Here is a 23,338-nt window from a genome sequence, read left to right on the forward strand (position 1 = left end):
TAGTTCTTTAATCATCTGTCCCATCTCATTCAGTCAACATCTAGTCGTCAGCAGCTCTGCCTTCAGCAACATTTAGCTGTCCTCCTCTAATTTGTTCCTTCAAATCTAATAGTTTGAGCCATGAAAGAAAAACCAAACTTGTGAAAAGTATATTTAAATTAAAAGCAGATGATCCTGAACAAGGTTTTAAAGAGTTACCAAGTGTGAAATGCATAAACTACATAAATTCTTTTTCAATTTCACACAAGATCTATATAGGCTTTACTTTTTTTAAAAGACTTATTGCTAGGTCTGTGTTATTTTCCAAAAGGACAAAGAAGCTAGATGTCTGACCAGATAAAATGGTGCATTACTCTCTATTACTAAAGACATTTATTGGTCTTTCCAAATTTAAACCACTCACTGACCTTCCTTCTCTTTCTTTTCTTGGTTTTCTTCAGCCGCAGTCTTGTCTGCTCTGAAGAAAATTCTTGCACTGCTCAGTGAGAAATACAGCAATTCAAATTCCTAAGTAAATTTAAAAATTTGAAATAAAAACCAAAAATACTTATTATGGCAAAATACCAAAAATATATGCATTTTATGCCTCTTATTATTTTTAAAAGCTCTAGTGGAAATCATAAATACAGAAACTGAAACAAGTAACCCGCCCATTTTTAAGATCTGAGTCAAATGGCTTCCAAATAGCATTCATTTTAAAATATAATCTTTTTGCCACTATTCATCTCACTTGTGAAAATAGGGGTTTCTATATGGCTTCTGCTTTTCAGACATTAAGAAGTCATGGATATCAAATGGTAAGTCAAAGCAGATGTGACTCTTAGGCTCCTCTACCTGTAGATAGACATCCAGTCGCTTCTGAGTGAGATTCATGGTTTGTAAGAGTTTTTCATCTTGACTGGCCGACTGCACATTCTGTTGCTTAGCAACTGCTCTTATCTCCTTCAGGTATTTCTCTCTAACAGACTGGAACCAGTGAAGTGAGTCAAACTCCCGGTACTGATCCAAAAGCTTTAAAATGTAAGCCACACCTGCAGGCATCAGCAAAACTAAGGTTAAATTACAGTGAGTACAGAAGTCGTATTCTACTCCTTCACCAATAATTCCTAATACTAAGCATTCTGAGTAATAATTCCTAGCATTTTAAGTTTGTCCCCTTTCAAGTTACATTTTACAGCATAAACGAATGACAGGTTTAACAAAATGGCTTAATTCCTCTTTTAAAAACAATGTAGAGGTGTAACTAAAGACAAGTCAATTAAGAAGAAAATAAATAACCAACATGGCCATATAAATCACCTGAAGAAACGATATAGCTGTAAGGGTAAAGAATAAAAATTTCCATGACTTGTACCTATAATCCCAATACTTTAGGAGGCTGAGGCTAGAGGACCTCTTGAGCCCAGGAGTTCAAGACCAACCTGGGCAACATAGTGAGACTCCTGTCTCTAAAAAAAACAAAAATTTTTTTAATTAGCCAGATGTGGCGATGCATGCCTGTAGTCCCAGCTACTCAGGAGGCTGAGGTGGGAGGATCGCTTGGGTCCAGGAGGTCGAGGCTGCAGTGAACCATGATTGCACCACTGCACTCCAGCCTGGCTGACAGAGCAAGACCCTGCCTCAAAAAGAAAGGAAAAAAACACTTTGACTGCTAAAAAGATGGCAACTGAGGAAGCTACAAGGAAACCAGAGAAACCAAATATAAGACGTTAAAACTGTACAACCCCAACAAAAACAAAGCCTAAATATTAGGCCAAAGTAGACAAGTGATTAGCAATACTAAGAAGGCATTAAATAAGTTATAAACTATAGAAAACAAGTATTGTCAATCATGTATTCCAGCTAAAAACATAGTAAACAACACTCATGAAAAACAAATCTATAGGCTGGGCACAGTGGCTCACGCCTGTAATCCCAGCACTTTGGGAGGCTGAGGCGGGCGGATCACGAGGTCAGGAGATCGAGACTATCCTGGCTAACACAGTGAAACCCCGTCTCTACTAAAAATGCAAAAAAAATTAGCCGGGTGTGGTGGCGGGTGCCTGTAGTCCCAGCTACTCGGGAGGCTGAGGCAGGAGAATGGTGTGAACCTGGGAGGCGGAGCTTGCAGTGATCGTGCCACTGCACTCCAGCCTGGGCGACAGAGCAAGACTCTGTCTCAAAAAAAAAAAAAAAAAAGAAAAATCTATAAAGAACATATAGACCTATTCTCAAGCAAATGTTTCTAAGAATCCATTACAAGGTCAATATAAAATTAATGGAAAAACAATTCCATTAAGCTTACCCATGGCAAAGCCATCATCAGTAAAGGCAGCTCCGATTTTATTTTTTTTATTCAATTTTTCCTTGCAGCTAATGGAATGCTCTACAAAGTTAAGGGTCTAAAAAGATGTAACAAGATGTTAGAAAAACAATTTTACTAAGAAAATCTTCAGAATTCCTAAAACAGACATTTTAAAAATTATAAATAGAATCACTATAAATAGAATAGAATAGAACTAGGTTCCTGTCCTTTTCATCTGAAACATTTGCCTTAGGTACCCTCTTGGTGAAAATACCATCTATACAAGTGTATCTTCATGGCTCTCCTTTCCAAGTCCTTTAAATATGGGCACTCCCTCAATCACTACTTAGCCCAAGAACAGTGCCTTGTATATCTCATTATAAAATATTATGCACATTTTACAGAGAAGGACACTGAGGCTTGGGAGATTTATTATCTCACCCAAACTCATATATTAAGTGAACGCTGGAGCTAGCAAAGTAGGCCTGCTTTACTTCAAAGCACAAGTACTCTTAAAAACACGTGCAAGACAGTCCTTACTCACACCTACCTAATTCATTTGAAAATACTATTTCTTTTCATGTTCTTAAGTGTGAAATCCTCAAAACAGTATGTCTCTTGAAAATTCAGCTCTTCCAAAATGCCTTATCTAATCATATCTTTTATTCAACAAACATTTACTGAAGCTTACAATATACCAGGCATTATTAAGTACTTATGATTAAACAAATGATTACTATCTAGAGTTCACAGTCTAGAGCAACACTGTTGGCAGGGACAGAAATGTGTATCTGCACCATCCAGTACATACAGTAAGCCACTAATCACAAGCGGCCACTGAGCACTTGAAATGAGGCTAGTGTGACTGACAAGCTGAGGTTTTAATTTTTAAAAAGGTATTTTTATTTTTTTCGCCCTGCCTTATGATTTTAATTTTATGAAATTTTAATTAAGTAGCCACATGTGACTATACATGGATAGCACAGCTCTAGAAGAGTAAATGCAGAAGTGTTTAAAAACTAATTACGATATACAGTGTGCTAAGTACTATAATAGCCTACGCTGGAAACAGAACCAAGTTTCATTTTTTTGACTGTGAAACTTATTCAGCAATTAATCACCTGTTTGTGAATTTTTTATCAATCATTAATTCAATCTTTTTAAGAAATCTCATTTATGCTTGTCTTTTTTCTGGAACTACACTACAAACTCAAGTACAAGAAGAGTATTCTATACTTCTTTGTAGTGCTCTTAATCCACTTTGTTTTCTCCATCACTAAGTGAATTCTGACAACTGCCTAGTAAAACTCCAGACTTTTTCCTAAGCTTACCAATGGGTTCACTGCTGTCTACAATGGTTTGAGTACACTGTCCTTCAGATTAAAAAAACATAGTGAGAACTCACCCCAAGTTAACTATAGTATTACCAAATAAGACACTCTCCCTCCAGTTTGACACTATCTTAAGATGAAAAGATTCTTACCAGCTGAATATGAACATTTTTTGCTATATCATGGTTAAAATACAATTATGATAGAAAATTAATAAATGTATAAAAGAAACAAAATTCATGGAAAAAAGCTGTTTATAGGCTATTAGCTACTTTCAATAGGTAATAATGGTTTTAATATGTAAGAAGATGTGTTAACAACTTGGGCAGCAATATGAAAAGTCACTATTCTTGATCAAAATTAAATATAACAAAGAGCTTCATCTGCTGGGTGACATTTAGATTTTAAAGCTGTCTACTTACAATTTTTTTTAAACCTTATAGGAACCTTTAGCCAAAAACAACTCTTATTACTAATATATACCTCTCAAAAACTCTTAACTCCATTTTCCCTAATGGAACAGCTGTTTTTATAATGCAATTTTTGATAACTTGAACTATTTTTAGATAGCAACTATAGAGTTAGAGCAAGAACACATTATATACTCTAAGAAGCATTAAAAATTTAGTCTAGATGTTAGTATTTACTACTGAATAGAAAGAAGTTATCTTGAAACAATGTTTTAAGAAATGTGTTAGAAAAAACTGTAACACAGCTAAAGTTATTCTACATTAAGCACTTAAAATGATTATATATTAATAATTCTGCCCAAAGATTCTATGGCACATACTCATATAACTTAAAACACACTCAAATTTCTCCAGTAATTATTAAAAAAAATAAGAATCTATCTTAGGCCATACATGGTGGCTCATGCCTGTAATCTCAGCACTTTGGGAGGCCGAGGCAAGAGGACTGCTTGAGCCCAGGAGTTCAAGACCAGCTTAAGCAACACAGTGAGACCCCGTATCTTAAAAAAGAAAAAAAATTACAAAAATTAGGCATGGTGGTGCACACCTGTAGTCCCAGCTACTAGGGAGGCTGAGGCAGGAGGCTGGCTTGAGCCCAGGAGGTCAAGCCTGAGTAAGCCATGATCACACCACTGCACTCCAGCCTGGGTGACAGGGCAAGACCCCATCTCGGAAGAAAAAGAAAAATCTAACATTAAGTAAGTGTCCTTCAGCATAGCTAACAAGTAAAAATTCTATGTCACATTCACTGAGATCACATTTAGTTTTATATGCAACCAGGAAATTAATAGTGTAGTCTGTATGCATTTCGTGTTACAAAGAAACTAGATCTATTCGTTCATACTCTTTTTAAAAAAAATTCATTTTAGGTTCTGGAAATACTCACCAGAGGGGGAACAATTATATAGAAATTTCGGAGATGTATATTCTTTGGCCTTCGAAATTCTGGAGCAAAAACATCTACAAGCATTTTGAAATATTCTGTACCTTCGGCAGAATTTCGTGTGTGATCACTGAGGACTGAATCCAAATGCCTAAAAAGCAAAAAAATTATTTGGTTCCTTTCACAAAAGAAGCATGGCTTTGAAAAAAATCCATCTCTCAATAGTTTAGACAAGAACACTCAAAAAACAGGAAACACTATAAGACACTTCTAAGAAAATTTTCTTGGAGTTCAGAATAAACTCATTTCTTAAGGACAGAAATCTGATCAATATTAGTAAATTTAGTCCCAAAAATAGACTATTAGAACATCTTGGGACTTAAAATAATAGTTCTGTATTTCTTCTTCCCACAGTGAGGCCTGTAGAACTCCTCTTCATTGTAAGTAATTTCCTCTTCCCCTTAAATCTCTAATGTTTCTCCTATATCCCCTTACCTCAACTTAAACCTGGTTCTTTTTTCAAGAACTCAGTTTCCGTCTCAACCTTCAAAAACATCAGCTGCTTTTTCTCCTGCATCCCTCATGTACAGCTACTACCACTTTCAATTATTATTCCTCCACCACTGTAAGGAAGAAATCTTCCTTTGTGACTCACATAATCCAACTGTATCTAACTACCCAAATACTCAACTACTTCTTCCTAACAGCAGACATCTACTAACCTTTTAACCACTGTCCTACAATTACGCAGGATTAGGATGCCTGCTCCAGTTCTCCACTGTCTATGCAAATAATCTATTCATTATCGTGACCCTACATTTCCTTGACTTCAATCAACCACTCCCTTGCACCAATCTGGATCTTGCAACTAGCAGTCAGCTACCTTAGAGATCTTATAAGACAATATCCTGCTCTCTGATTTCCTCACACTGCTTCAAAATATTTTTTAAATGGTCAACAGTTTTGGAGTGAGTGGCATCATTCAACATAAGGTAAAGGTCTGATCCTTTCCTTTGAGACACACACCACACATTATCTAAACCATTTTCAGGCACATGACTTCAAATGGCTTAACTTTGTAAGTGGCTTATGTAATCTGGCAAAGAGCTAAACTATCTAACAGACTATTCCAGAGCAAAGCTTCTGTGCTGGGGCCTTACTCTCACAGAAATGCATGCATTTTCCCATATACTTTTTTATTTTTTTAAATTTCAAGCCTATCAAAAAGTTAAAATATAGTATAATGAACACCTGTATACCCTTCAACCAGATTCACCACTTGTTAACATTTTGACACAACTGTTTTCTCTATTTTTCTGAAACGCTTGAAAGTTGTGGACCTTTTATCACTTAGCCCATTAATGCTTTAGCATGAATCTATTAAAAATGAAAACATTTTTCTACAAAGCCACAAAACACTGTTATACCCAAGAATAAAATACAGTATTAACTAATATACAATCCATGTTCAAATCTCCCCCAAATATTCCTCAAATGTCCTTTACAGCTGTTTCTTTCCTTATCTAGGATATGATTAAGTATCACCCATTACATGTGATTATCAGGTCTCTTTATTGTCCTAATCTAGAACGATCTCCTTGTATTTTTTGTCCAGGCCAAGTGTTTCATAAAATGCTCACATTCTAAATTTTTCAGGACATTTCCTCCTAATAAATTCAGGATAAACATTTCTGGCAAGAATACAAACTAGGTACTTGCCGTTACATTGCACCAAGAGGCCACAAAACATCTGTCTGCCCCATTACTGGTGATGCTAAGTTTGATCACTTGGCCAAGGTGGAATATATTTCTACACTGTAAAGACAGTTTTCTCCTTTGTAATTAATAAGCAATTTTATGGGATGAATTACTGAATGAATCCTCTGTTCTCTAAAAATTTTTCACCTAATGTTTTAGAAATCACTGGGGATTCTTGCTTGATTTCAAGTATTACAGTGATGGTTTCAATTTCCCCCCTAAATTTAACAAGCATTCTTCCGTAAAGAAATGACTTTCATTCTCTTATCATTATGATCTTCTTATGATAACCCTTCTTATCATTATGACTCACTGATTTCTTTTTTATTCAACAGATTTTTATCTATCATTATTCTTTTTGATCAAATTGTCTCCCCTTTGCCCAGGGGTGCCCCTTCATGCCTGATTCAATAACCTGCTATAAGTGTGAATAAAACATATAGTTTTCTAAACGTATTCTTAGCAATTCTGCATGCCTCTCGTTTTATGTTACAAAATCACAACTGACTCAAGTCCTGCACTGCTCATTAAGATAGACATTAGCTATTTAAATTTAAATTAAGGTAAAATTTACACTTCAATTCCCCAGTCGCATTTGCCATATTTTAAGTGTTTACTGGCCATATATGGTAGTGGCTACAGTGCTGCTATAGATTACATACAAGAAAGGATTGGCATTCTAGAACACCGTTGGTGAAGATAAATATTTTAAAAAGTAAAAAGAAAATAGGTGAAATGAATTTTATGATTGAGTTATTTGGCATTCCTCCTTTTATACAAAATCTTCAAGGTTAGTTATGTACTTTATACTTGAGCACATCTGAATGCGGACCAGCCAAATTTTGGGTGCTCAAGAGCCATGTGTGGTTAGTGGCTGAAATACTGGACAGCATGTTCTAGAAGCTGGAAAGGTCTTAGAATACTGAAGTCTTAAAAATTGTACTTCATAAACTGAGACCATAATTTTGTATAATAAAAACAGTGGCATATAAATTACATATTACCCTCTAGTCTTCTCTTCAGAATGTTTTTTATAAACACACTTTTTTATATCTCCAAATTTAGATTACCTTGCTGCTTTTAATGTTTCTTCTGCAAGACCTTCTTCTTTCACTAGTTCTTCAAAATTTACAATATCTTCAAGATCAGGAACAAATCTACATAAGAATTTGGGAAGGCATTTATTAAGTCAAGTAAAATATGTGCAATTGACACAGATATGAAAGTGGTACTGCAGGACTCTAAAATTTTCAACTATGTATCTGGAAACAACTGTGCATTTCAGTAATATTATTCATATCACCACTTTAGTTCCAAATTGAATTTTAGATATGAATATTTTAATTCTTAAAATCATGTAATCTTTACATGCATTCGTAAACCATATTGATAAATTAACTATAACCTTAAGAGAAATATTTTCAGAAGTCTGCTGCAGTCTTAAAATTTGAGAAAAATCTAGTAGAATTAATAGTTTTCTTCCATATTTTATCTCAAAATATATCAAGAACAAACACCTTATCTACAATATCACTTGTAACATATATTTAATGGACATAATTTTTAAAATGGCATAAATGAGGCAAAAATGACATTTGCATCCATACCTAATGGCATTGCTGCTACAATGAAGACCACCAGATCTTATCATTCGCACATAGCCCATAGCATTACCTTAAAAACCACACAAAAAAATCAGATATTTATATAAATACCTCTAAATTCTAATAGGAATAAGTTATATACAGTAGTAAATTACAAGGTTTCCACTCCTAAGAACCAAAATATTTTGCTATATTTTACTTCAGTTCTTGCTCCATAAAAAGTAAAACTGTTATATATTTCTACACTTAAAATATAAACATACACACATATACAACTATATTAAATATTTAAAAATAAATGTTATTTTCATTTGATAAACTAAAATCATTAAATGCTGACTACATTAAAATGGTCAAACTTAAAATTATAGTATCAATAATTTCTCCTCTCACATTGAGATTCAATCTCCCACACACACACAATTGGAAGTGATATCAAGAAATCTTTATTTGATGCCTCCCAAATTTATATCTGTGGCCTGGACTCCTCCTCTGAACTCTAGGTTTTTTTATCCAATGCCTACACTTTTATGTCTAATAAGAATTTTATATTTAATATGTCCAACTCAAGCTCAGGATCTTTATCCCCAATTTTGCCTATCTCAGAAACTGGCAATTCTGTCCTTTCAGTTGCTCAAGCCAAATGTCTTAAGTCATCCCTGGCTCCTTTCTCACACATTTTATAATCAAAATGACCGGGCAAATTATGTTGACTTTGCCTTGAAAATGTAGCCAGAATCCACCCACTTTTCATTCACCCCTTCACAGATATCCTCCTATCCAATCCACCACCAGCTCTTGGCTGGAGCACTGCAATATGCAATGGCCTCCTGATTTCCCTGCTTTCACCTTTAGCATCCTTCCACACTCCCCAGTGTTGTATATAATATCTACAGAGCCGCTAGTGAATTTTTAAAAACTAAGTTGGAGCATACAGTGCTTTTTCTTTTTTTTTGAGACAGAGTCTCACTCTGTCACCTAGGATGGAGTACAGTGGTGTGATCTCAGCTCACTGCAACCTCCGCCTCCGCGGTTCAATCGATTCTCCTGCCTCAGCCTCCCAAGTAGCTGGGATCACAGGTGTCCGCCACCATGCCCAGCTAATTTTTGTATTTTTAGTAGAGATGGGGTTTCACCATGTTGGCCAGGCTGGTCTTGAATTCCTGACCTGAGGTGATCCACCCACCTTGGCCTCCCAAAGTGCTGGGATTACAGGTGTGAGCCACCATGCCCGGCCCCATATCATGCTTTTTCTGAAAATGCTGTAATGGCTTTCCACCTCAGAATAAAATCCAATTTCTTTATGTGGTCAAAACAGCCCTGCATGATCTTGCCCCTTGCTACTGTTCAGATAGCATGCCCTGCCACTTAGATCTTTGCTTACTCCATTCCAGCCCCTATTTCTCAAAAATGTGAAATGAATCAGGGCTTTTGCACTTACTGTTGCCTCTGTCTGGTAGACTCTTTCCCCAGATGCACGTGGCTTACTCCCCAACCTTATTTAGGTCCCTGCTCAAATGTCACCTCCTGCTTTCCCTGAACATCACTGACTAGCACTGCCCAGCCCCCTTTCATCTCCTTACCCAGTACTTATCACTGACATACTATATATTTTTCTGTCTGCATCTTCCCCAACCTAGAGTTCAAGATCCATGAGTACAGCCTTTGTCTTCTTCACTGCTCCATCCCTAGAGCCAACACGTCCTGGCAAATAGTAGGAATTCAACTTATAATTGAACTTTATTGAAATTACTTGAAAGAAAGAACAGACGAGAATGTAAAAAGGAATTAACATTTCATGATCATGAGTAACATACATTTTACATACATTATCTGATGTTTTTAACAACCCTACACAGCAGTTAACATTGAATCTATTTTAAGGCCTGTCCCAATATGAGAGATGACATTAAAAATTTTTTAATGTGCATCTTTAAAAAGTCAAATGTCTAGTTTGTTTTCCTCCAAACCATCAGACCAAAGCCTGATGAAGCAAAACAGGAGAGCCTAGTATAGAGTGGCAATTAAGAGTAAAAGCTCTGAAGCCAGGCCACCTGAATTCAAATCTGGTCTCCCACATGTTAGCTAAAAGACCTACAAATTATGTTATGTTACCTCTCTGTATCTCAGTCTTCTCATCTGGTAAATTAAGCTCAATAAGGACAGAGACTTTGTTTACTGTCATAAATATCATCAGCACCTAAAAACATTTGTTGTACTGAATGAATACCTGTGCAGTGAATGAAGGGAAATAATATTTCATAAATGTTGTGGTAAGATTCACATGAGTTAAAACATACAAAGCACTAAGAATAGCCATGGCACAGTAAATGCTCAATAAATGTTAATTATTATTATTTCAGCAGGCAAGTTATTAGTCAAAAAGGCTTTCCATTTTACACCTTTTCTCAAGATATTTATCAGACTCAAAAGCACATTACAGTGTTTTATAAGCAGAGGTAAAGAATTTGTATTGGCCGGGCGCAGTGGCTCATGCCTGTAATCCCAGCACTTTGGGACACAGAGGCGGATGGATCACGAGGTCAGGAGATCGAGACCACCCTGGCCAGCATGGTGAAACCCCATCTCTACTAAAAATACAAAACTTGGCCGGATGTGGTGGCATGCACCTGAAGTCCCATATACTAAGGAGGCTGAGGCAGGAGAATCGCTTGAACCCAGAAGGCAGAGATTGCACTGAGCTGAGAACATGCCACTGCACTCTAGCCTGGGTGACAGGCAAGACTCGGTCTCAAAAAAAAAAAAAAAAAAAAAAGAATATATATTTTCTAAGAAGAGAATAAAGAGTAAAACGATGGATTAAAATGTAAAGAATAATATTCCCCAATTGTGGACTGCAACTCGGTGGTAATCAAGGTGACATTAGATGGCACACCAAAGAACACTTAGTGATTATGTATTTAGGGCAAAAATGACTACCATTTTAAGGACTATGATTTAACAACTGTTATTTCTAAGGAAAAATTATACTTTCAAAAAATATAAAAACATGAAACAAATAATAGTGAAGGCAGTATTAACAGGATGCAAAAATTCTGGGTGTGTGAATAAATAAAACTTAAGTAACACTGCTCTAGAAGGACAGCTCTTAATCTGAGGTCCATAGACCCAAGCTTTAAGCACATGGACTCTAGCATATCATATACAAAATTGTGCACGTATGTCATATAGGCATTAGTTCTGGAAGAATCATCCTGGAGTTTTCCTCACATTCTCAAAAAAGGTTAAGAACTATTGCTCCATAAGTTTGCCGCCTAATATTAAATGTCCTCTTGAAGAAAACTTATTTGTACTTATTTGACAATACTTCATATTAAATGGTTTATAATAAAACATTTACAAAGGTAAAATTCTCCAAGTTCTTGTACTAAAACATAATAGAAATGTCTAATATGCAAATCAATTAACTGATAAAACTTTACTCCAGAATGAAATGCTTATAACATATTACCCACTAGTAAACCTAAAGTCTCCTGAAAGCAAAGAGGTTGGTATTCCCAGCACCTAACAGAAAATGTGGCATAACAGATGCTTAGTAAATGCTTGATAAATGAATAAATCAATCTCACAAGGCAGAATTTTCCCAAAAGACAGTCAATAAGATTTTACTGTTTGGTGTTAATATAAACTGTCAAGAATATAAAACCCATTTGGACTTATAGCTAAATAACCCTGGTTTAAGTCCCAGAAACACGACTTACTTCTTTCTCTAAATTTCTCTTTTTTCATCTTTAAAACGATTACATGCCTATCTCACAGGGTTATTGTGAACATATAATGTATGTGAAAAGCTCAAATAAGTATAAAGTTTTGTTAAGCTATGATTATTATGAAATGTAGTTCTTACTTTAAAATATAAAGTACTACATATCAGAAGACAAGTTCCACTCGTAAGGGCAGAAGGACAATACATTATATGCACAAGTAAAATGGTGTAACATAGAACTTAATAACTTTTCATGTAAATATTTTATACCTTCACATTTAGACTGGAACTTGTGGGAGGCTTTTAGAAGCCCAAAACAGTGCCTTGAACAGAGCGGGTATTCGGTTAAGTACTTACCAGTTTACAATTATTAATATGACCTTTGAGATTTAGTCATTAAATAACTTTTATTATAATTGAAGAGGTTTTATTTAAATGATTAGCCTACAGTCTATCAATTATTTCTGCAGCAACACTCTAATCATACTTACAAATTTTGGGGGTAAAAAAATTACACGAGTGGAGTAAAGCTGAGCTCAGGCTTTCACATGAGTTGCTTACTAGTGTGAAATAGTTAATATATGAGATAGACTGTAGGGATCTGTACTTGATTTCCCAACACTTTTATCATAACTTACCAATCTGGCTGATGAGTTGCCTGAATTGATCAAGGTAGCTCTGTCCCTCAGGTGTTATTCCAAGTTTTCTGATGCCTCGATTGAATTTTTCTGCTCTATCAAAAGGATACTAGACACAAAATTTTAAGGCTACTTTTAATAAAGATTTCTAAAGCACAAAATGCCTCCCAAATAAACCATGCCAATACTACTCTCCTTTTAATTTTGTATTTCATTGTGCTTAAAAATTAATTAAGATTAATAAAAAATTCATACACTACCAATGTTCAAGTCAATATAATTTTTTTTCCTTTTGACATTAGCTAAAACAACTAATAATCAATGCCACTAACCTAATTTCCCTCCCACAATTATTAGTCTCCTAACCTCCAACAACTCTAACAGAAAAAAGAAACCAGTTCCTCCCAGAAACACTTGTTCACAGATGTGTGACCAAGCTTCTGTGGGCTGAATAGGTATTAGGGACTCAGAAACATACTCCTTCTCAATGAACACACGTCAGCTGGGTTAAAATTTCTAGTAACCATCACCAATAAAAAAACTACTTTTTGGTCTTGGTTGATTAGGAGATTTAGGAAATTATTCATTTTGTAATAATAAGAAAGCAATTCTTACATAATAGCATGAATATTTATCTCTAAATACTAGGAATTTCTGCTCCAATAAAAATGAGTTGGGCTGGGCACAGTGGCTCATGCCTGTAATCCCAGCACTTTGGGAGGCCGAGGCAGACGGATCACTAAGTCAGGAGTCCAAGACCAGCCTGACCAACATGGTGAAACCCCGTCTCTACTAAAAATACAAAAATTAGCTGGGTGTGGTGGTGTGCACCAGCTACTCAGGGGGCTAAGGCAGGAGAATCGCTTGAACCCAGGAGGCACAGGCTGCAGTGAGCCGAGACTGTGCCACTGCACTCCAGCCTGGGAGAGAGAGCGAGACTCAGTCCCAAAAAAAAAAAAAATGAGTTAATACAATCCTCTACTGATAAACGTAATCTGTAATTTTATTAGATTATCCTATGAGAAAATAATATTTTGCTACTCTGGCACTGAAGAGAACTACCAACCATTATACAAGAGAGCTGGAAATAGGTGTATCTTAAGAAAAGTAATTAAAATAGTTCTGTATATGGCAAATCAAATATAGGAACCATCTAAGCCTGTTGGTTCTCCATCCACATGGCTACATGCGCCTGCTGCCACTTAACAATTCAACAGACTCTTCACTTCACTATGGGAAAACTCAGTCTGGAAGGTGAAAGGACAACAACGTTCTTTTTTTTGAGAGTCTTGCTCTGTCACCCAGGCTGGAGAGCAGTGGCAAGATCTCGGCTCACTGCAACCTCCACCTCCTAGGTTCAAGTGATTCTTGTGCCTCAGTGATATAGCTTGGCTTTGTCCCCACCCAAATCTCATCTTGAATTGTAGTTCCCATAATCCCCACATGTCCTGAGAGGGACCAGGTGGAGATAACTGAATCATGGGGCAGTTTCCCCTACCCTATTCTCATGATAGTGAGTTAGTTCTCACAAGATCTGATGGTTGTTATAAAGGACTTCCTGCTTCACCGGGCACTCATTCTCTCCCGTCACCCTGTGAAGAGGTACCTTCCACCATGATTGTAAGTTTCCTGAGGCCTCCCCAGCCATGCAGAACTGTGAGTCAATTAAACCTCTTTCCTTTATAAATTACCCAGTCACAGGTATTTCTTCATAGCAGCATGAGAATAGACTAATACACTCAGCCTCCGGAGCATCTGAGACTTCAGGCATGTGCCACCATGCCCGGCTAATTTTGGTATTATTAGTAGAGATGAGGTTTCGCCATGTTGCCCACGCTGTTCTCAAATGCCTTGCCTCAAGTAATCTACCCATCTTGGCCTCTCAAAGTGCTGGATTACAGGCATGAGCCACTGCACCCGGCTAACAGCAGCATTCGTATAAATTATCAGTGGGAATATCAATAGTGAAGTGTTTTTGGAGTGCTAGGCTATATGTACCAGAATTTTAAATGTTCACATTTCCTCGTCCTAGAAATTTCTCCTTAAGGAAATTTTCAGAAAGTCTGAGATTTACAGAGATAGATGTGTAAAGATGTTACTGTAGCACTGCTTGTAAGAATGAAAAATTAGAAAAACCTAAATAATGGTCAACAGAAGAAGGTTAAACAAGTTATGATATACATGGATGTATCCCTATCAACTTGAAGCAGATCTGTATGTACTGACATGTGATGAGCACAGTGCAAAATGCTATGTCTAATATTACTCCATTTTTACTATATTGCTTTTAAAAGCAATATATGTGTGTAAATATACATGTTTATATATGAAGATACCTGAAAGCGATCACACTACATTGTTAGCAATTGCCTCCAGAAAATGGAATGGAAAGAAAAATGAAGGTGGATATTCAGTTTATTCACTCTATATTGCTTAAATGTTTCCAAATAAGCATGTCCTACTTTTATATTATTTTAAAATAAAGAAAAGTATCACCTGGCGACATTTATGATTTAATTTTTGCCTTACCTTAAGCCTACAGATAATGCAGAGTAAGAAATTATAGGGAAAATAAAACCCCAATAGAGATCTAAATAATGAATTTTAGCATACACATTTGCCATATACTCAACAGCTGAATCAAATACCTTAAAAAGAATAGGTAGCCTACCTTATGATCATTTTGGTCCTTAATTTCCCTGAAAAATCGAATATCTTTAATCAATCTGGATTTGATGTGTTCATCATACATAAATTGGCTAAATATATAGAACTTCTTTTTCAAAAACTGGTAGGTGAAATTAACCTATAAAATTAAAATTCAAAAAGTTGAAAAAAGTTAATATAAAAATTAATTCAAATCAATTTTACTGTATAACAGTTATCTATTTGTACTACCTATAAAGTACTATTTATAAAGTCTATTTCATATTGGACCTGAAAATATTTAAATAACATTTTTTATTGCTCAAGTTCACAAAACCTTCTATAAGCTCCTCTTACATATTTTTACTAAAAAAGAAAAAAGTGGAAAATATTCTCATGATAGGACTAAGGGCTGTAGTGAGAATCACAAAACCAGACTCAAGACTAGTTTTTAAGCCATGGTCCAGTGAGAAGTTTCCATATTCTTCCATCAATAAGATTACTTATTGCTAATCTACAGGTCTAGAATGATACTAAAGTAAGAAACATGGTGTTCTCTGAACCTTCCTGAAGATACCACACATTCAGTTATCTATTCATAAATATTTCTGATCACCTCTTACACACAAGGTAACATGCCTTCTCCCATGCTAGACATGGTCCTTGTCTTCACGAAGTTTATATTCTAGAACAGGTGACAAACACTTTAAACAAGTATTGTTAAATAAATTATTAAATCTCTACTGCAATAATTTCTCAAAATGTTAAGCACGTGTGTGCTTTGACAATAACAAAAAGCCCTGACCTTGACTCAGAAAATCCTAAGAAAGTGAGGTATGAGCTGAGATTAAAGTCAAAATAGCACAGTAAAATTAATTCTAATCTACAGATGGAAATAGCATAAGATTAATTCCAACCTACAAATGAAAACCCTAAATTCATTTCCAACCCCACCAACTCTCAAGTATTACTAATGATTTTGACAAATTTGTGCCCTTTTACTCAGTATTCATTTACCCAATTATGGAAACAAATGATTTTCGGGAACTTATTTTGTAGCTTAAACATTGTACTCTCCTTGTTTTTTCTGTTTCTTTGCATTTTTTAAAAAATCTCTTTAACAGTCTTTTGTTTTTAATCCTTTCCACTCTTAATAGTGGGTAACTACTCTGCCATCCTCTGATTTCTATCCTTCTATGCTCATTTCATCAACAGACATCAGTTATCTACATTCATTAGTATAATTAACTTATGAACGTCTATATCCCTGTGATTACTGTGAAAGCAGGAAATGTGTTTTTCTCACACTAGTGCCCAGCACAGTCCCTGACATATAAAATACATTCATGTCTGTTACATGAATATTTGATAGACGACAGAAGTCAAGGAAGAGCTTACTCTCAAAAGTTCAGTTTTATTTATCCTCAAAGGTACAAACATGATCATTAGATGGATGACTCTTCATTTGGAATTTAAAATTGTATGTTTCATTTCTATATTGATAACCCCACTATAACACAGCTCCAATCATATCACTCATTGGCTCAAATCTTCAATGCCTTCCCACTGTATACTAAAATGATCCCAACTTAACTTTCCATTTTCTCCCAATTCCCTACTCCAAATGTGTTTAATAATACTATACTACTTAAGCATCCACAGTCTTCTCCCCTAAAGGACAAATTAATTGTGCTCTGAAAACCAGGTAAATTCAAAGACTTCTCTTTTTCCACAGACAGAAAAATAGCATACGAGTTCAAATGATTCCTTCAAGTGAATGCCCATTTTGTTTTTTTGTTTTTTTTTTTTTTGAGATGGAGTTTCGCTCTTGCTGCCCAGGCTGGAGTGCAACAGCACAATCTCAGCTCACTGCAACCTCTGCCTCCCAGGTTCAAGCGATTCTCCTGCCTCAGCCTCCCAAGCAGCTGGGATTACAGGCGCCCGCCACCACGCCTGGCTAATTTTGTATTTTTAGTAGAAATGGAGTTTCTCCATGTTGGTCAGGCTGATCTTGAACTCCCGACCTCAGGTGATCCTCCTGCTTCAGCCTCCCAAAGTGCTGGGATTACAGGCGTGAGCCACCACGCCAAGCCGTGAATGCCCATTTCTAAGAAGATTCAATATATTTTTAGTAAGTTCCTATTTATATGGACATCAAATAATTAGCAACCTCTGCCCCAAAAAGGGCATAAATAACATTAAGTAAATTACTATCAATTGTTCACTTTCAAAAGTAAACTTTCAGGGATCACAGAATCAACACAGATAAACATACATATATGTCTGCACACACATATATTAACGTGCTGATGTCCTCAAATATCTAGCGCTATTTATAATGATGGCTCTGAGATGGTAATCTACCCTAAAGTGTCTTTTGTATCACAGCTCCCATCACATCCAACACAATTTTAGGACCAGATATTTTAATTACTAACCAGAAAAAAAATGGAAATTTATGTAAAATATAAACTAGTAGTGTATGTTTACCGGAATATTCTATTAGAAAACCACGTTCCAAGCTATTAAACAGGGGTCTATTACCCATTCAACCCCCAAAGAAAAGTTCTTACGGTTGTATTCATAATTCCCGTGCCATGTGTTCGAATTGAATTAGCAATATGCCGAATATTAATAGTATTCAAATGCTTGTTATTGCTTGTTCGTTCAATAAAAATCTGCAATGAAACAAATCTACGCTCATTAACAACGCAACCCATAGCAAGCACTGGTCAAACAGTTATCCAAAGAAAATTTTAGAATCTATTTCATTAAAGACAATTTAATTGAAAATGCATTCAAGAAGACAGTATAGGTGAGTATCCTTAATCCGAAAATCTGAAATCAAAATGTTCCAATGAGCGTTTCCTTTGGGCGTCATGTTGGTGGTCAGAAGTTTACGATTCTGGGGCATTTCAGATTTTGGATTTTCAGATTAGGGATGCTGAAGTGGTATATGATACGAATACTCCAAAATCCAAAAAAAAATCTGAAATCTAAAACACTTCTTGTCCTCAACATTTTGAATAAAAGATACTCAACTGGTATAATCAAAGCAAAAAAAATAAACAAGGCCTCGAAAACAATTATTTTTTGTTTCATTTAATTTTCACCCATAAGAATCAATTCCTTGCCCCTCAGCCTTCCAACTATCTCCACCCACATTAAAAAAAAAAAATTTATAAACTCTACTCACCTGATTGTTGAGATTATAGAGGTATCGAGACACAAATATATGGATGTTTCTCATAATTTCTAAAACATCAAGGCCCTGTAACATAATACACACATGCGTTTTATTATAATTCATTAAAATAATCAGTTAAACTTGTATCAGCATAGTGACTTATTGATTATATTGTTTCCTAATAATTTTTAAGTTATTTTAAAGAACTATATAAAAGGTATGACCAAAGGTTAAAAGACAATCAAGACTATCTCCTTAGGGAAACCTGGCTGCTTATTACTTCATCTTTTGTGCAGACAGAAACAGTTAAGTTTAAATATTCAAAGATCCATGACCCACAGTCATCTCCCCACCAGCCTTGAGAATATTTGTCTCTTCAATAATCTTCTCTATATTTTTTCTACAAAGTAAACTAATGGCCAGATTCTAAAAGGTAGTCAGAATGTGCTGTGACATTTATAAAATACTATTTTTCAGGTACTTTGCAAGGTTCCTTATATGTAATTCTAAAATATGAGGTATCATTCTTCTAAATTCCACAGGTGACAAAAATGAAGCTAAGGAAGTTGTTCTCTGAGGCAAAATAGCTAGGAAGCAGCAGGGCCTTAGGACTCTAGAAAGTCTAATTCCAAACTGTTATGCTTCTTTGGATCACATCAGACCCCTTTTAAATAGTACAAGTTTTCTATTAAGAATCCTTCATTCTTTAAATAGATATTACTCTAACACCCAATGGTATCATATAAACTGTTCCATAGTTTTTTCTAACTAGGGCTCAAAGGAGCATCACAATACCTTTTTAAGTTTTTATTATAACTTTTATTATATTCTAATCTAAAAATTTGTGTACGCATTTTTTCTCCCAGAGGATATTACATGAGCTGGGACTATTTCTATTTATCTTTGTATTCCTAAACATAGTTCAGTGCCTAGCATGTTCTCAATAAATATCAGATATATAAATGAATAAATGAAAGGATATACAAACTGATCCTAGAAATAATCCCTACATGCAGCAAGATAAAGGGAAAACTAGAATTCTCAAATTTTAGAACTGAATAAATGTTTTTTGGTAAATATTATCTGGATCATCTTAGAGAGAACTCCATGCAAATTATCTGATAACATAAATTATTACATTCATGAGATAATGCCATACTGTATATTAACTAATTGAATTAGCAAAGCTAAATGTTTTCTTATACTCCTCATTTTAAGAACAAAAAACAAATTTGTAATCATGTAAATTTAACTATTTTTCCTAAGATACTAAATTTTATATACTATAACCAGGCTTAAAATCCTTAACTGTGACTTTGAACTTCTTAAAATTCTACAGAAGTCACCTCACTATTCTAGTGTTTCTGAAAAGCTGTATATAAATATAAATATATATATAAATATAAATATATATATCTCGAATGTTCAACAGAAGGCTGAATATAAGCAGGACCCCGGTGGTAAATTCCTTTATAAAGCATTTTAGCAGCACCTAATTTTTTACTGTTGTCAAGATTTTATATGGCAAATAATTTTTTAAAAAATAAACACACACTAACTAAAGAAAAAAGACTTCCTTAAAAAGTACTGCTAGGGCCAACAGTCACAGTATGCTAAAAAAAACATTTTATACTACACCTGTTCCAAAGTCTGACTGGGAAGATGTGCCTCTGTCATAACCAGTCCATAACGCTGAGTAGCTAAGTTTCTCATCTCACTGTAAGTGGCCCAGTCATGAAGGGCTACTGTTGTTAGATTGTAGAAAGTCTTGTCTAGGTAGTGAGTTACGTAAGCTACAAAAAAAAAAAAAAAAAAAAAATTCAACTTGTGAAACAGTAGAAAAGGAAAAGAAATGAAACTAAAAAGGAAAAAACAACAACTTGTCCTTGAACATCAGATTTGTTCCTTTAAAATAAGGTATTAATAAAAATGAAAAAAAAAAACAAAATGTAATTAAAGAATAACAACACAAAATTTAAATATACCCTCAAAGTTTTGTTTGTTATTTAACAGTAGGGTAAAAAAAAACAGAGAATATGACTCTAAGAAGGAAAGCAAAACACTCACCCCGAATGTCAATGAAACGATTGAAAAACCGAATTGGATTCAGAGAGAAAAAAAGAGCCAGGTCTTTCATGCCAACTTTGAAAGGGTTTCGGTCATCCAGCTTTAAATGAGTATGCACAGAAAGTCGCAGATCTTTCTCTATTTCTTTGCATAATTTGTCCAGCAAATGCTAATCACAAAAGATTTGATACTTTAATTTTTCAAAATGATATTGCAATTGTATTGTTTTCCTACATGTCTATGCTCCATTTTAAACCAATAGTTTTTTGGTCAGAAGCAGTTACATAAATTCTAAGTCTTTATTTTCACTAATACCTTAAGGTTAATACTCTTGAAAAGAAAATCTAAAACTAATGATTGAGGAACATGAATATGCAACTTAAAGCATAAAATTTATGGAAACCAGCAACAAAGGAGGAAAGGTCATGAGAACATGCAAGAAAGAAAAGAAAAAAGCTTCCTTGTAATAACCATTAAAAAAAAAATCACAAAATTCATTGTGCTAAAGGTAATAAAACTAATCATCTTTTCTGGTCTACCAAGGAGTTCTAAATTACTATCCAGGCATGTATTTTATTTCCTAAATAAGAATATTTAATACAAAAAATTATAAAAAGTTTTTCACAATTTCATCAAACCCAGGTAGGATTATATTGTGAAATTTCCTCATTTTTAATTCCTCCCTCCAAACAAAATATCACTAGATGGAAATTTAATTTTAAAGACATCAGTGTTTATAATACTTACTTCCTTAAAACAAGGAGGGGCATACATATTGGACTCAAATTACTTTTGTTACACACTAAATCTTTTAAATATATAATTTCCTTCTCTTAGGAGCTCTGCAAATAAAATTCAGTAAAATACTAATAGTTAAGTTGCTTTAACTGGACCATTAGCAGCTTTCAACATTCAAACCCATTTCACATTTGCATTCTTCTAATAAACAACTTTAAATTAAAATATCTATTTACAAAAGTAAATTTAAAATCTCCTAATTCCTAGTGTGATTCTAAATAAATGAATTACAGACCAATTAGCATAACAGTTATATTGTAACTAAAAATAGTTCTTTGTTCTACCCAGCAATTTATAAATAATTTTAACTCAGTGATAGTCTGCTTCAATCGAACATTTTTTTCCAAACACTACATTCCAAACATGTTTTAAGCTTTTCAATCTCAAATATGATGTTACCTCATTTAAAATTTCCATAATTTCCTTGTCATAGCAATCCAGAAGTATCTCATAGGACTCTAAATGCCTTGCATGCATCATAGCAGGTACACAGTCGCGCAAAGCACTGAACATGTACTAAGAAGAAAATTAAAATGTACATGAATTTAGAAAAACCAGGTCTCTAATCTAAACAATACTGCAAAAGTTAATTATCTTGAAAGACAAAACCTCAATCTGAAGGAAAAATGATTTTCCACAACTGTCTTAACTTTCCTAAAGAAAAAGAACCTAAAGCATATACTTTAACTAAATATACCCAAAAAAATCACACTCACTAGTCCTTTCCTATCTTGTGCATTCAAACACACTTATTTCCATAAAGAAAAAGAAAAATTTGAATATTTTTTAAAAATATTTTTTCTTTTGCATTGTAATTTGCTGATTTTGACTAAATGTCAGACTACTATGACATAAACTAAAATTAAGTGAAATGAAAATGATTAGGAACATGAAGGAAGAAATTAAATAAATTAACTTTATTAACAGTAACATAAAATTTAACTACAGACTATAAACAACTTAATGAATATGCAGTTTACAAAATAGTCAATTTTAAAATAGTTTATTAAATCAAATGATCTATTTTAAACTAAAACGGTTTACACAGTGACTTTTAAAATGATGGAATTATTCTTTATATTGTTCTTTACTTACATGTAATCTGGCTGCATCAACAGCATTTTCATATACATCATCTAAATAAATTGGGAAGACAGCTCGATGCCAGTATAAAAAACAACAGTCACATTGTGTTTGGACTCTACAATGTAAAGTAGTAATCGGTCACACCAAAACTGAAGAATCCCAAAACAACATGAAAGGAATGACATCTACTACAGAGGGAAGAGTTCCATCTCATACAGTTTGCATTCCCTACATTACTTAACCCAACATAGTATAGAAAAGTCACAAAAGAAATACTATCGAAATGAAACAAAGGTAACAAACACTCCAATGCCTGACATTGTCAGAATTCTGCACATACGCTTTAGTTGTAAACCCTACTTGAAAAATGATACGCATAATATTCAAATATCAGAGTTTAAAGTAAACATTTATTGACCATTTTTGGTTTTGGTAAATAAAAATAAACTCATTTTCAATATTATTTGCTATGACTAGACTTAAATACTTGCATCACATGCTCCATTTTCCCTGACTCTAAGTTGGAAAGAAAAATCTTTAAAAAAAAAAAAAAAAAACTGCGACCCCCCCAAAAAAAAACGCACACTTAACATGTCTACAATCTTTGCCAAGTGACTATTTCACACCTTAAAGGGCAACAGAGTGATCATTAACTATCTTATAATGAAAAAGGTTCAATATTTATTCCGAGAGTGGAAAATTAAATGCCACTAACGAGAAAAATGTCAGCTTCTCCAGAACAACAACAAAAAAGTTATAAATATGAATACTAAATGGAAATTGTGCTGTAACCTTAATTCAGCTGGAAACCAAAATTCAAATTTCCCTTCAAGAAACTTACTGCTTACTCAACAAAAAG

At 34.5% G+C, this 23,338-nt stretch overlaps 1 protein-coding gene across 4 annotated transcripts in view; it reads right to left on the reverse strand.

Annotated features, from left to right (window-relative positions):
• WASHC4 (WASH complex subunit 4) overlaps positions 1–23,338 on the reverse strand; it is a 65,290-nt gene that overhangs the window by 8,148 nt on the left and 33,804 nt on the right. The window contains exons 19-32 of one of the 4 annotated variants that reach the window (XM_032168825.2): positions 22,489–22,594; positions 21,793–21,909; positions 20,596–20,764; positions 20,167–20,321; positions 18,538–18,612; positions 17,915–18,019; positions 15,367–15,501; positions 12,696–12,804; positions 8,334–8,400; positions 7,797–7,883; positions 4,972–5,119; positions 2,285–2,381; positions 835–1,031; positions 408–507 (exon numbers count right to left, since the gene is read on the reverse strand). In XM_032168825.2, coding sequence (XP_032024716.1) covers positions 408–507; positions 835–1,031; positions 2,285–2,381; positions 4,972–5,119; positions 7,797–7,883; positions 8,334–8,400; positions 12,696–12,804; positions 15,367–15,501; positions 17,915–18,019; positions 18,538–18,612; positions 20,167–20,321; positions 20,596–20,764; positions 21,793–21,909; positions 22,489–22,594 — 1,667 coding nt within the window. The other 3 variants (XM_058426062.1, XM_032168826.2, XM_032168828.2) reach the window with 3 other exon arrangements.

The sequence above is a fragment of the Hylobates moloch genome, unplaced genomic scaffold, assembly GCF_009828535.3.
Source record: "Hylobates moloch isolate HMO894 unplaced genomic scaffold, HMol_V3 SCAFFOLD_12, whole genome shotgun sequence".
Classification (NCBI taxonomy): domain Eukaryota; kingdom Metazoa; phylum Chordata; class Mammalia; order Primates; family Hylobatidae; genus Hylobates; species Hylobates moloch.